Source organism: the organism of the source record quoted next, unplaced genomic scaffold, assembly GCF_019419815.1.
Source record: "Pyrus x bretschneideri cultivar Hongxiangsu unplaced genomic scaffold, Pyrus_bretschneideri_v1 Contig19, whole genome shotgun sequence".
Taxonomy (NCBI): Eukaryota; Viridiplantae; Streptophyta; class Magnoliopsida; order Rosales; family Rosaceae; genus Pyrus; species Pyrus x bretschneideri.
The window spans coordinates 4,384,323-4,398,964 of record NW_025999490.1 but is presented as its reverse complement, the minus strand read 5'-3'; the positions used below and the strand labels follow the sequence as shown (position 1 = coordinate 4,398,964).

The 14,642-nt window shown below is 38.9% G+C and overlaps 2 protein-coding genes and 1 pseudogene across 2 annotated transcripts; all 3 read right to left on the bottom strand.

Moving 5' to 3' along the window:
- Window positions 1–667: 667 nt before the first annotated feature.
- On the bottom strand, window positions 668–2,636 carry LOC125476415 (cyanidin 3-O-galactoside 2''-O-xylosyltransferase FGGT1-like). Its single transcript, XM_048582577.1, has one exon. The coding sequence runs from the start codon at window positions 2,309–2,311 to the stop codon at window positions 932–934; it is 1,380 nt and encodes a 459-aa protein (XP_048438534.1). The 5' UTR covers window positions 2,312–2,636; the 3' UTR covers window positions 668–931.
- Window positions 2,637–5,047: 2,411 nt separating this feature from the next.
- Window positions 5,048–6,646, bottom strand: LOC103944409 (annotated as a pseudogene).
- Window positions 6,647–10,012: 3,366 nt separating this feature from the next.
- Window positions 10,013–11,793, bottom strand: LOC103937407 (cyanidin 3-O-galactoside 2''-O-xylosyltransferase FGGT1-like). The gene has a single exon (XM_048582578.1). The coding sequence runs from the start codon at window positions 11,525–11,527 to the stop codon at window positions 10,184–10,186; it is 1,344 nt and encodes a 447-aa protein (XP_048438535.1). The 5' UTR covers window positions 11,528–11,793; the 3' UTR covers window positions 10,013–10,183.
- Between the last annotated feature and the right edge of the window lie 2,849 nt (window positions 11,794–14,642).

The following is a 14,642-nucleotide window of genomic DNA, read 5'->3' as shown; positions in this document are numbered from 1 at the left end:
AGTTAAATTATCAAGTTAAGGACCTTTAAATTGAGAGGTTCAATTGTTTGATTTGTGAATTCTAAGCAATTACTCCCCTCCACCCCATATGCCATAGGTTTGGAAACAGTAATTATTTGACGATATTAATTGTTGTCAATACTTGATCAATACGTTATCAGTATTTGATTCATATGCCGTTAGTATATGACCCATATATTGTAATTATAATCCATATGTCATCATTATCAAATCGAATGTGTTGTCATAATCGAATCAGCATGTTGTTGGTATTTGAGTTTGAGCTTGTCTTTAATTTATCGGAAAATTACCTCTTTGAGTTTTTCACTCTTAAAACTGATTTATAAACTTGTTTGTTTATTCGAGCTTGTGTGTGCCATTAAATAATTATTCTTTAAATAATGAAAAAGTAGCTTTGGTATATGAACGGCAATGCATTAAGGAACAATGATATGGTATTTTATCAGCTGAGATTCTCTTCGAATCTTGTTGGTCAGTCCCTAAAATTAGGCTAGGATTGAATTTATTGGGTCTATAAATCTGTTAGGGTTTCAAAAAATAAGTCTCAATCGAAGATCAAGTGCAAGATTAGAAAACTGACATTTGCAGATCAGGAAAAGGTCACACCAAGAAAAAAGCTTGAAACAAAGAACAAAATAATAATCTGTTACTTCTATCTTAAAAGATCAAACTGCATATCTATATATATATATATGGAATATGTTGTGGTGGTGTTACAAATCTATTCAAATCATAACACGTCTAGTAATTTGTTTCTTTTACTTCAAGTTAGTAATCTAACATTCTTCTTAGGAATGAAGTTTCAAAGAACAAGATTAAGCATAAAACTCGATCAATCAAGATAATTATCGTAACGTGCGCAGTAAACGAATTGAGGAATTTTACTTCCTCCAAGGCCACCTAGAGAAAATCATTCAAGCAGTTTATGCAGCTTTTGTTCGAAACTGTCCAAATAAGAGTTACCAAGCCCTTTGCCGGAGAAAAATTCCCTCCATTTTGCATGGTTGCTCCTCACCTCCTCGGCTACCTCACTGCCATCCTCCATCACAGCTTCCACTGCCTTGGCAACACCCTCCTTCGTGAACAGCCCGTCTAAGTCTCCTTTCTCCACTTCCACTCCAACCTTCAGATCGCAGCCCATCATTCGTGCATTGATGATCTGATCCCCAACATTCGGCAGCAGCACCAATTGGCACTCATTCACTAGCGCCTCGGACAAGGACCCTGAGCCGCAATGGGTCACAAAGCACCCCACAGAGGGGTGCCTTAAGAACAATGGCTGCTGAACCCAACCCCCGTAAACAACGCCTCTTCCTCGTGTCCTCTCCTCAAACCCTTCCGGCAATGCTGACTCGATAGATTCAGCTCCCATAGGTGGCTTCAACGCTGCGAAGAAGGGCAAACCTGTGAGCTCAAAACCCAACAACAATTCTTGAAACTGATCAATTTTCAGATTGCATTCGCTTCCAAACGCGCAGTAAATCATGCTTTTGGCCTCGAACCCTTCAAGCCATTTTGCCCATTTCTCGTCCAACTCTGTAATTGAGGTCTCTGGCACCACCGACCCTGCGAGAATCACCGGCTTCTTATATTGGGTTTCGATATAATCGCTATAGGGCCCTTCCATCTCTCTACAAGTTTTGAAAGCAATAGCATCACACCTACTAAAAGAAAGAAATTGGCGTTGCATGAATGTCATCCCACGGCCGAATTCCTTCAACAAGACAGCTACAAGCCCACGAGCTTCGTGCGTTCGTAGGGTAATCGATGATGCAGGGAAAGATGGCGGAGGCAGCATAAGGTCAGCCGCCGTTGGCAGTTTCTCCGTCGGATTTCTTTCGGGGGTTGACAGGTACCCAATAGTTGCAGGACTAATTATGCAGTAATGTATGGACTTAATGCCCATATCAAGCTCATGTAACAACTCCGGCAGCCAATGCGTGAAGTCGAAGAAAACAAAATCGGGCTTGAGTTCCCTGAGGGTTTGTCCAACTGCAGGCCTGGTGAGGTCCATGGCGGTCATGAGGAGCGAGTGCAGGGGAAAGGGGACGTCAGTTGTGGTTTCAGTGCCCGGGGGAAGGCCGTCAACGTGAGGGACATGGATGGGGATGAAGGCAATGCGATCCGGGTAGAGATTAAAAGCCTGCAACTTTTGTAGGGTTTGGACGGGGACAAAGAAGGAGATTCTGTGGCCTCTCTCGGCTAATTTGTTGCAGGTGTGTAGGAATGCGATCAGGTGCCCCATTGCAAACCAAGGATACATGGCAACGTGAAGTTTCTTGTCCCCCATGTTTGCAGGCCGGATGTAGTCAAGCCTGCTAGATCAGCGTGGGGCAACCCTATACACAAAAGCTCGAATTCTCCTCTCACTAGATTAGATTATATTTAAATATCGCTCAAATCAAACAGAACAATTATATTTAAATATGGCTCAGATCAAACAGAACAATTATATTTAAATATGGCTCAGATCAAACAGAACAATCCTTGTACTTACCTGGTTCCATCGAAGAACCAAGGACCTGTCGCTACTTAACAGAAATCAGCTCATAAAGCTGCTGTAAGTTGTAACAAAAATAAGACCATTTTTTTTCTCTGTCAGGGTTGGAAATGAGTCTGGCATGCCTAAAGGAGAGGGTCAAGTACACAAAATCTTCGAATTTGTTGGATATTTAACCAACTGGTGGTTACAAGTAGATACTGATCACAAGAAAAGGTGACGAGTGAGACGTGGTCGTTTTGGTGATGCTAAATGTGATGTGCCTCTAGTTTCCTTTGGTTTGGCGGACGTTTAAGTGGTAGGTGGCTGGTCACTGTTCGATTAATTATTAGGCATTTAAAAATTAAGAAAGAATGCCTAGACTTGCTTAGGTGCACCACCTAGCCCAACTAGGTGCCTGCCTAGACCACCTAGGCACCCACCTAGGTCGCAACTCGACAGAAAATCAATAACTTTTATTTTGCATTTTTTTTCTTCAATAAAATGTAAGAAACTTGTTGAATACTTAGATGAACACTTATTATGCTTGTTCTCCATGTTTATCAATATGTTCTAATAACCTAAATGTCATTTTACTTTACAATTTATGTTTTCCTCACACAATTATATTTTTATAGGTATAAATAGACACTTATTTATATGATATAATAAATTTACTTAAATCGGCTTAATAAGCCTAGGCCCCCGCCATGACAACACATAAGCCTATACCCCAACTATGACCCCACCTAACTGCCGAGGCACTAGTCCCCAGTTATTGCCAAACTAGCGCAACGTCTTTTAAAACCTTGCTAATACAACAAATGGTTATTTGTTAATATTTTTTTGTATAAACCCTCTTTTCAATAATGTACGAAAAAGTAGGTGGAGTGGGTGTTGGATTACATAGGCGGCTTGAGGGGAGCAAAATGTTCAAATCCTACATGGGTCCTAAATTTAAAGAGGCCCCCAAAAAATTTTGCCATCTAAAATTTTTTATGCAATCCAAACGAGCTCTTGGACATTTTGTTTAGTTGTGCACTGCTTATTTATTTGTGAGTTGCTACTTGTTTGATGGATATGTTGTTGTTATCTTATCGATACATTTTTATTACTTTTGAAGATGTTTTTTGAAATGTTGAACAACCATCTTGTAGCCCATGTAGTATGCAGGGCCGTCTTTGAGATTTCAGAGGTCCTATGCGAAATTTATAAAAAGGCCCCTTCTTCAAATAGTATTAAAAAAAATAAAAATAAAAACAATGTATTGATGTTATAAAACAATCACTTAAATCAAAATAAACTTTAATACTCACTGATTGCAAGTTTACAAATGTCATTAATTATAAATAAAAAAGCTACAAACATAACATTCACTGATAATCAAAAGCAGTTCAATCTTAAACAACCAAAATGAAAAAAAAAAAAAAAACTTCAAAACTCTAACTTTAAAGTTCACTTGAATATATAACCTTATTATATAATAAAATTGGAAAACTATCGTTTTTAGGGTGATATTATTGACAATCAAAATATCTCATTGTACTCCAAATTTTTATATTGAGTGATGTTAGGGATACTAAATTTGTAGACAAAATTTTGTAAATTAAATAACATGGATTATTACTTAAGCATTGATAAACGTGATCATTTCCTATTGGTGACTCATCATTTAGTTCACAAATTTAGTCTCTCTAGCATTACCCTTTTATATTTAGAAAGGAAAAAAATTTACTCTTATAAGGAATGCACAATGAGATTTTAAAGTACTAAAAAACAATTTTCTAAATATATAACATGATTACATAACATTAGATGGCAAAAATTTTGGGGGCTCCTTCAAATTTGGGGCCATGTGCAACTGCACCTTTCGCTCCCCCTCAACGCCCCCTCTGACTAGTAGTATGGAACGTGCTTAAATTACAGATGGGGATTCTTTCTCCTCCCTTCCCTTCTCTCACAGTTTTTTCTTCTTCTTTCTTTCTCGACAAAGATGAAATCTTAAGTGTTCAAACAAAAGGGGAGAGAAGGGGAGAGGAAAAAAAGAGGTGAGAGAATACGTGTCCTAAAATTACACTAGTTAAATTATCAAGTTTAGGACCTTTAGATTGAGAGGTTCAATTGTTTGATTTGTGAATTCTAAGTTGTTTGGAACAGTAATTATATGACGATATTAATTGTTGCCAATATTTGATCTCTACGTTGTCATTATTTGATCAATATGTTGTAAGTTTGTATTCATAAACACAAAAATCTAGAATTTTCGTGGGGAAAAAAAAAACTTGGAATTTGGGTCCTCATATTCCCAACTTGTCATTTCCCAATTTCTATGAGTGAGAGTTTAAAAATAACAAATTATGTATTCAAATTTCATTGTTCTTTTAGATTAATCAAACAAAAAAATTCAAAAATTATAGAAAATAAAATTTCATTATTTCAATTTCCATCATGTTAGAATTCTTTAATAATCTTACATTTCTTCGTTCAAACAGAAAAGGTTTCAAAAAATGTAAGGCTCAATCCAAGACCAAGTGCGAGAGTAGAAAACTGACATTTGCATATCAGAAAAAGGTCACACCAAGAAAAAAAGCTTGAAGCAACTAACAAAATAATATTCTGTTACGTCTTTCAAAAAATAATATTGGAACGAAGTTTCAAAGAATAAGATTTATGCATAAAACTCAATCAATCAAGATAATTATCAAAGCGTGCGTGTGAGAAAACGAATTGTGGAATCCTACTTCCCCAAGGGCTACCTAGAGAAAATCATTCAAGCAGTTGATGCAGCTTTCGTTCAAAACTATTCAAATAAGAGTTCTCAAGCTCTTTGCCGCATAAAAATTCCCTCCATTTTGCATGGTTGCTCCTAACCTCCTCGGCTACCTCACCGCCATCCTCCATCACAGCTTCCACTGCCTTGGAAACACCCTCCTTTGTGAACAGCCCGTCTAAGTCGCCTTTCTCCACTTCCACTCCCACCTTCAGATCGCGGCTCATCACTCGTGCATTGATGATCTGATCACCCACATTCGGCAGCAGCACCAATTGGCACTCATTCACTAGCGCCTCGGACAAAGACCCTGAGCCGCAATGAGTCACAAAGCACCCCACAGAAGGGTGCCTTAAGAACAATGGCTGCTGAACCCAACCCCCGTAAACAACCCCTCTTTCTCGTGTCCTCTCCTCAAACCCTTCCGGCAATGCTGACTCGATCGATTCAGCTCCCATAGGCGGCTTCAGCGCCGCGAAAAAGGGCAAACCTGTGATCTCAAAACCCAACAACAATTCTTGAAACTGATCAATTTTCAGAATGCATTCGCTTCCAAATGCACAGTAAATCATGCTTTTTGCCTCGAACCCTTCAAGCCATTTTGACCATTTCTCGTCCAACTCTTTAGTTGGGGTCTCTGGCACCACCGGCCCTGCCAGAAGCACCGGCTTCCTCAATTGGGTTCCGATATAATCACAATAGGGCCCTTCTATCTCTCTACAAGTTTTGAAAGCAATAGCATCGCATCCACTAAAAGAACGAAATTGGCGTTGCATGAATGTCACCCCACGGCCGAATTCCTTCAACATGACAGCTACAAGCCCACGAGCTTCGTGCGTTCGTAGCGTAATTGATGACGCGGGGAAAGATGGCGGAGGCAGCATAAGGTCAGCCGCCGTTGGTTGTTTCTCCATCAGATTTCTTTCGGGGGTTGACAGGTACAGGACTGTTGCAGGACTAATTGTGCAGTAATGTATGGACTTAGTGCCCATATCAAGCTCATGTAACAACTCCGGCATCCATTGCGTGAAGTCGAAGAAAACAAAATTGGGCTTGAGTTCCCTGAGGGCTTGTCCAATTTCAGGCCGGGTGAGGTCCATGGTGGTCATGAGGAGCGAGTGAAGAGGGAAAGGAACGTCAGCTGTGGTTTCGGTGCCTGGGGGAAGGCCGGGAACATGGGGGACATTGATGGGGATGAAGGCAATGCGATCCGGGTAGAGATTAAAAGCCTCCAACTTTTGTAGGGTTTTGACGGGGATAAAGAAGGAGATTCTGTGACCTCTCTCAGCTAATTTGTTGGAGATGTGGAGGAATGAGGTCAGGTGCCCCATTGCAAACCAAGGATACATGGCAACGTGAAGTTTCTTGTCCCCCATGTTTGCAGGCCGGATGTAGTCAAGCTGGCTAGATCAGTGTGGGGCAACCCGAAGCTCAAATTCTCCTCTTGGTAGTTAAATTATAATATCAAAATATCGCTCAGATCAAACAAAACAATCCTTGTACTTACCTTGTTCATCGAAGAACCAAGGAGCTCTTGGTACTAATCAGAGATCAGCACAAATAGCTGCTGTAAGTTGTGACAAAAATAAGAAGGAAAAAAATTTGTTTACCTAACTCGGGGTTCGAAATGAGTACTGCATGCCTAAAGAGGAATGAGTCAAAGTACACAAAATCTGCGAATTTGTTGGATATTTAACCAACTGGTAGTCAGAAGTAGATATCGATCACGGCAAAAGAAGATGAGGGAGACGTGGTCGTTTTGGTGATGCTAAATGTGATGTGCTTCTAGTTTCCTTTGGTTTTTCTGGTTGGTGAATGGTGAATAGGTGAATTTAGGGGTGCAACTTGGATTGGGCCAATCCAAACCCATTCATATCTAACCTGACTTTAAACCCGAACAAGTGGGTTTATTTTTAATTATAACTCGTCCGAACTCAACCCAATTTCAACCCGTTCGTTGACTGAGTTGAGTTGAGTTGAGTTAGGTTGATCATTTGCCCGTTTATCCCCAACCCAACCCAACCCGACTAACCAATCACATATCAATTAATGCTAATACTACACCCAAGTGAGCCAAGTCCAAAAACCGCCACCCTTTCTAATATTTTTTTAATAAATTATCCTTTATAATTACTTAAACTTTTAGGTAATAAGAGGCTTTAATTAGTCAGCCTATATTCGTAGTCTCTAAATCCTAAAACTTTATAGTAGATTGATTTATGTAAAGTTAGCTAGCTTTGATGCTACTTGGCTTAATTTTTTTTATGAATTCTTGGAAACTAAAGTTGTTACAAGATTAACTTGAAAAAGTTGGACAACCCAAACCCAACCCAAGTAAACCCTAACCCAATTAAACCCGATCCCAAATGAACCTGAATGAAACTCAACCCGAACCCGAATTTTAAAAGTTGGGTTAAAATTGGCTGACCTTCCAACCCGTCCAACCCGCCTGAGTTGCACCCCTAGATGAATTGGTGAAAAATATATGCATCATCAAATTTACATAAAAAGATAAGGATTTTTTTTTTTCAATGTTGTTTAATATTAGTCTTTTTTCAATAATGTATGGAAAAATAGGTGTATAACATGCTAAATTTGACCTGTATTATTCAAAATTGCTTGAAAATTACGTGTATTTATACGATACAATAAAAAAAAATTAAAAAAAATATGCACATGCGCATATTACACTTGAATTTACCAACTCCGAATTGACTAACTAGGGTAAGCCACAAAAGTGTAAAATTTGTGTGGTGTCGTTCCAAATTCCAAATTCCATTTCCATTTCAGTTACCATATCATGTTTCTTATATACCTTATTATACACACCCTTCTTATTTTTGTCGTCAGATCAAATAAATTAAAAATGAGCAAAAAATAAAAATTAACAAAGAGTGTGCAGATAGGTCCAGCCTAAAGCTAATGATACTGGGGAGGGAAGATTGGGACATGAGACGTGAAAATGAGATGCATAAATAAAAACTTTCAACCATTTAAGCTACAAGTCTATTGCTTCCGTCTCGTATCGAGTTTTCTTTTTGGGGAGGGTGAGAAACTGGGTCTTTGTGGTCAAGCCCATCAAATTTTTACAATGGGCCTTTGCAAGTAATTGGGCCCTTGTTTATGGAGAGTAAATTAACCATCAGGCCCAACCCAATAGTAGAAGAGTCAAAGTCAAACAAAACCGAAAGCTTTCACATGTTTATGGTGGGATTTTTGGGATTTCCCTCCACAGCACGGCTTGCATATCAAAGGGGGCCATTCGACTTGGGTTTTTCGATTTCACCGTAGAATTTCATCGAAACCCTAGCCCCCAAATAAACACCATATTCCACCATCGACACTTCTCACTCTCTAAATATCATGAATTGAGAGGAATTTTTGCTAGTTGACGAACAAATTGAAGAGAAAATTTTTATTATGACAGAAACATGAGTTGTACATCATGTGCTTTTATGTAAGTGGTGAGAAATTTTATTTTTAAAATTATTAAATTTTTAACACACATATATCACTATTTGTACAATAACACATGATGTACTACTTCGTGTACCAATCACGCTGAAAAAATCTCTCCAAATCGAGAGGAATTGGACTGACGGAATAATTGCTATTTATGGGCTTTACTTTTTGTTCTTATTATATTGTATTTATCATTTTCATTAAATTTGAGGCTCTTTACATTAAATAAAATTAGTACATGTTGTTTTTTTTTTTTTTTTTTTAATCTAACGATAGATTTTCTTAAATTAGATGTTAGTTTTGCTACCAGCAGGATTTAAACCCATGTTTCATACAATGGTTCAACATTTTTCTACTACTGTGATAAAATGCCCCTTACTTAGTAGATGTTTTTTATTAAAATAAATTTTATCCAAAACTTTTTCATTAAAGTCCCCAATTATTATAAAATTGGATATTTCTTTTCAATAAATGCAGTACTTTAGTTTTGATAACGAATTTTGAAAAGTAAACCATCATGATTTGTTAAATTTGTGGGATTGGGAATTTGGGAGTAGGATTATCTTCCCTACTAATTTCTCTCCCCTTCTATCATCTCCTATTTAAACCATTACGATTACGCCACGTATACATCTTGTTTTGAAATTTTTATATAAAGAATAAGACAAAAAGAAGAGTGAGAGGAAGAGACGAAAGATGATGATAATAGGAGGAGAGATAATCCTACTCTAGAAATTTGGGGTCCTTGTCAGTCAGTTCCTAAAAGTTAGGATAGGATTGAGTTTTATTGGGTCTCATACAAAAACCATGATCCTGCACATATTATTTTCTGTAAGGGTGTCAAAAATTAGGACAAGAATTGTCTGCTCTCCCATTTTCGGTGCCCTTCTATTTTGTGTGATCACAGTTAAGCCACGTCAACATTTTATATTGTTTTTTTTTTTTACAGATAATAAGACAAAAATAAATAGTAATATAAAATGTTGACGTGGCTTAACTGTGACCACACAACAGGAGGGCACTGGAAGTGGGAGAGCAGACAATCCTTGTCCCAAAAATTGAAAGGCTTAATCGAAGATCAAGTGCAAGAGTAGAAAACTGACATTTGCAAATCAGGAAAAGGTCATACCAAGAAAAAAGCTTGAAACAAACAACAAAATAATAATCTGTTACTTCTATCAAACATATACATATATACATACATACATACATACATACATATATATATATATATATGGAATGTTGCCGTGGTGCTACAAATCCATTCAATTCATAACACGTCTAGTAATTTGTTTCATTTACTGCAACATAAATTCCAACATTCTTCCTAGGAATGAAGTTTCAAAGAACAAGATTTAAGCATAAACTTCTATCAATCAAGATAGTTATCGTAGAGTGCAGAAGAAAACAAATTGAGGAAGTTTACTTCGTCAAAGGCTACCTAGAGAAAATCATTCAAGCAGTTGATGCAGCTTTTGTTCAAAACTATCCAAATAAGAGCTACCAAGCCCTTTGCCGGAGAGAAATTCCCTCCATTTTGCATGGTTGCTCCTCACCTCCTCAGCTACCTCACCGCCATCCTCCATCACAGCTTCCACTGCCTTGGCAACACCCTCCTTCGTGAACAGCCCGTCTAAGTCTCCTTTCTCCACTTCGACTCCAACCTTCAGATCGTGACCCATCATTCGGGCATTGATGATCTGATCACCCACATTCGGCAGCAGCACCAATTGGCACTCATTCGCTAGCGCCTCGGACAAAGACCCTGAGCCGCAATGAGTCACAAAGCACCCCACAGAAGGGTGCCTCAAGAACAATGGCTGCTGAACCCAACCCCCGTAAACAACCCCTCTTCCACGTGTCCTCTCCTCAAACCCTTCCGGCAATGCTGACTCGATCGATTCAGCTCCCATAGGCGGCTTCAGCGCCACGAAGAAGGGCAAACCTGTGAGCTCAAAACCCAACAACAATTCTTGAAACTGATCAATTTTCAGAATGCATTCGCTTCCAAATGCGCAGTAAATCATGCTTTTGGCCTCGAACCCTTCAAGCCATTTTGCCCATTTCTCGTCCAACTCTGTAGTTGGGATCTCTGGCACCACCGGCCCTGCCAGAATCACCGGCTTCTTATATTGGGTTTCGATATAATCGCAATAGGGCCCTTCCATCTCTCTACAAGTTTTGAAAGCAATAGCATCACATCCACTAAAACTAAGAAATTGGCGTTGCGTGAATGTCACCCCACTGCCGAATTCTGTCGACATGCCCGCTACAAGCCCACGAGCTTCATGCGTTCGTAGGGTAATCGATGATGCAGGGAAGGATGGCGGAGGCAGGATAAGGTCAGCCGCTGTTAGCTGTTTCTCCATCGGATTCCTTTCGGGAATTGACAGGTACCCGATAGTTGCAGGACTAATTATGCAGTAATGTATGGACTTAATACCCATATCAAGCTCATGTAACAACTCCGGCAGCCAATGCGTGAAGTCGAAGAAAACAATATCGGGCTTGAGTTCCCTGAGGGCTTGTCCAACTGCAGGCCTGGTGAGGTCCATGGCGGTTATGAGGAGCGAGTGCAGGGGGAAAGGAACGTCAGCTGTGGTTTCGGTGCCCGGTGGAAGCCCGTCAACGTGAGGGACATTGATGGGGATGAAGGCAATGCGATCCGGGTAGAGATTAAAAGCCTCTAACTTTTGTAGGGTTTTGAAGGGGACAAAGAAGGAGATTCTGTGGCCGATCAGGTGCCCCATTGCAAACCAAGGATACATGGCAACGTGAAGTTTCTTGTCCCCCATGTTTGCAAACGGAATGTAGTCAAGCTGGCTCGATCAGCGTGGGACAACCCTATACACCGAAGCTCGGATTCTCCTGTCGGTAATCTGATGACATTAGAATATCGCTCAGATCAAACAGAACAATACTTGTATATTTAATTCACAGGAAGTTAGATGCCATGGTGCAAAAACATGCACATTCCTGAATTAGTCTTGCATACCTAAAGAAGAGTCAAGTACGGAGTCCGTGAATTTCTTAGATATTTGACCAACTGGTTTTTTTTTTTTTTTTATTTGGGAGAAGACCAACTGGTATTTATAAGAGCAACTCCAGCGTTGGAGCCCTCCCCCCTGGCAATACACTATTCAATCCACCTAATGAACAGTAATTGCCCTTAATGAACAGTAAGTAGCCCTGGCAATAGATTTTGCATCTCCACCGTTACACTTCTATAGCCCTGGCAATAGGCAATAAAATATTAGTATTTTTTTTATTTATAAAATTAATACAAAATAATTTTAAATGTAATATCGGATAAGATTTTTAATCGTTGTCGGTGCGCCACGTGTCATTATCCTAAGTATTATTAAATAATACAAAATAAATAATTATAATATGGATTTCTGATAAGATTATTAACCAATCACGTCGCGCCACGTGTCATAATCGGTTCACAATCTTTGAGGATAGATTTCCATCAGATTTTAAACGAATGACGGCATGCCACGTGTCATAATCTGTTAACAATCTTGGATGATAGATTTCCATCAGATTTTTAACGAATGACGGCATGCCACGTGGCATTATGCAGAACCTAATCCTTTCTGAATCCTCTATATAATCCACCATCCATCTTCACAAATCTCACACCAAAATTCTCAAGATCTCTATCATTATTCATAATTTCTGCTTCCTTATTCACAAAAATCAGTTTCAATATTCATAGTTTCTGTTTCTTTCTTTCAATGTCTTCTTCTTCTTCCTCAAGGATGATGTGGGAATTGAATCAGGAAGAGGAAGACTTGTTTAACCAATCAGAATCAATGTTCAATCAGCAGGGGGTAAGAAATGAGAGGGAAGAAGATGAGGAGCGTCAAATGAGAGATGACGACATAAGAAGGGGCAGAGCCTCACATTCCCGTCGAGTCATCCAAGCTGCGGCTCAGATCTGCAGGCCAAGGCGTTCCGGAAACCTTGATAGAAGCAGGCAACGACGAGGTATGGAACTCTGCAGGCCAACGTGTCAGGACGCGCCCCCACGCGCGGGTGGGGTGCACGCGCCTGACACAAAAAAAATAAAATATTACGCTGACGCCATCCTGGCGTCAGCCTTGCGTCACTCCCACCTCGGGCTCAAGGGCTGGCAATCCCTCACGGGCCTGGCCCTCGGGCCTCCCCCGTCCCCCGGCCTGCGTCACGCTGGACGCCGTCCACCGGCCCTCGGGCCTTTGTTCTGGAGCCGGTCCCCCGAGCTAAATGCAACGGTGGGAGTGCTCTAAGTACATATCCATCACAACAAAAGTTGATGAGTGACACGTTGTAGTTTGTCGTCCATGAAAAAAAAGAGACGTGGTCGTTTGGTGACGCTAAATTTGATGTGGCTCTAGTTTCGTTTTGGTCTATTGTGCTTGGTGAATAATGAATTGGTTCTTTATTTTTTTCCCAAAAAGTAGGTGTAGAGGGCGCGGGTCGATGGGGATTGGTGGGGGATCTCTTTTTTTTACAAGGAAAAATTTAAAATAGGTTCAATTTTATAGACTACCTTTTGAAATAGGTTCAATTTTTAGTCACTTTTGATTTTTGAAATATGTTCAATTTTTAGTTACTTTTGATCCATTTCAAAAAACCCTTTTTTACAATAATGCATATGCTCCAATTAGAGATGATAATTCTAATTGTTAAACCTAATAACCTTGGATAACCGTCCGAATGAATTGAATTTGGATATGAAAATTCGGGTATGATATGAATATGGGGAAAAACAGTGAACTTTACTCGGTTATGGTTTTGGATACGGTTATAAGGGTTCCCAATCCATATCTGTCCCTAAATCCGACACGAATATATATATATATTTGATATATAATATAACTTTATTCAATTTACCGAATCCTCCCTATACTAATTCATTATGTATGCATCAAACCCTATACTATCTTTATTATACACCAAACATCATGTATGGGGCATACCAATAACCTCATCAATTCAATACTTTTATTGTTATACTCAACCAAATTAATTCATTGAATCATTTTATATATTAATTATCAAATATTACAAGTTTATCAGATTCATCTCTCTTCAAGAGTCTCACTGCCAAGAAATTGATGATGTTATCATGAACAACTTCAAATATATTGTTAGTTTTTTTGTAATTGGATGTTGCTATTTAATGACGAATTAGTATCTACTAAAATTTATAATGCGTCAATTGGATAAATATATATATTTTTTTCGTTTTTTGACGAAGATAGATATAACCAATAACCGATTGAAAATCCGTTACTCAGTGAATATGGTTATGGATAATTCCTGATAGTTAATTTGCGGTTATGGATATGGTTAATTTTCGTGGTTATGGGGATGGATATAGCATTTTCATCCCCAAACCAAACCGTTTCCATCCTTCCAATATCATAATATTATAATAAATAGTGTACAGCCAAAAATAATCAAGAGACGATATGTGAATTTTTGGATTAAAAGAACAAAATTACCCTCAAGGCATACCGAAATTCATATACATGAGCAATAGACAATCCTCCCTCAATCAAGTCAAAAGTGCCCAAATAGGAGTTTATTTTTAAACCTATTTCATTTATCCTCATCAAATATTCTCTACAAGGTAACCCGTAAATCGTTCCATATTTATTATATTAATTAGCTAGATTAATTGGTTAATTATTCAATTAATTAGCTAATTAAACACAAATCATGAACCTAGCCCACAAATTCATCCAAGTGCCCAGTTCTCCCTCTCCCAAAGGACCCGGCCACACCCTTATAAGAACCCCATCATTCTCTCCAAAATTCAAGTCCAAATTCTCAAAATTCTCCAAACACTTTTCTCTCAAAATTCTAACTTTGGCATCAGAGGTTTTTCTACCAAAGCCCCCTTATTCATCGTGAGCA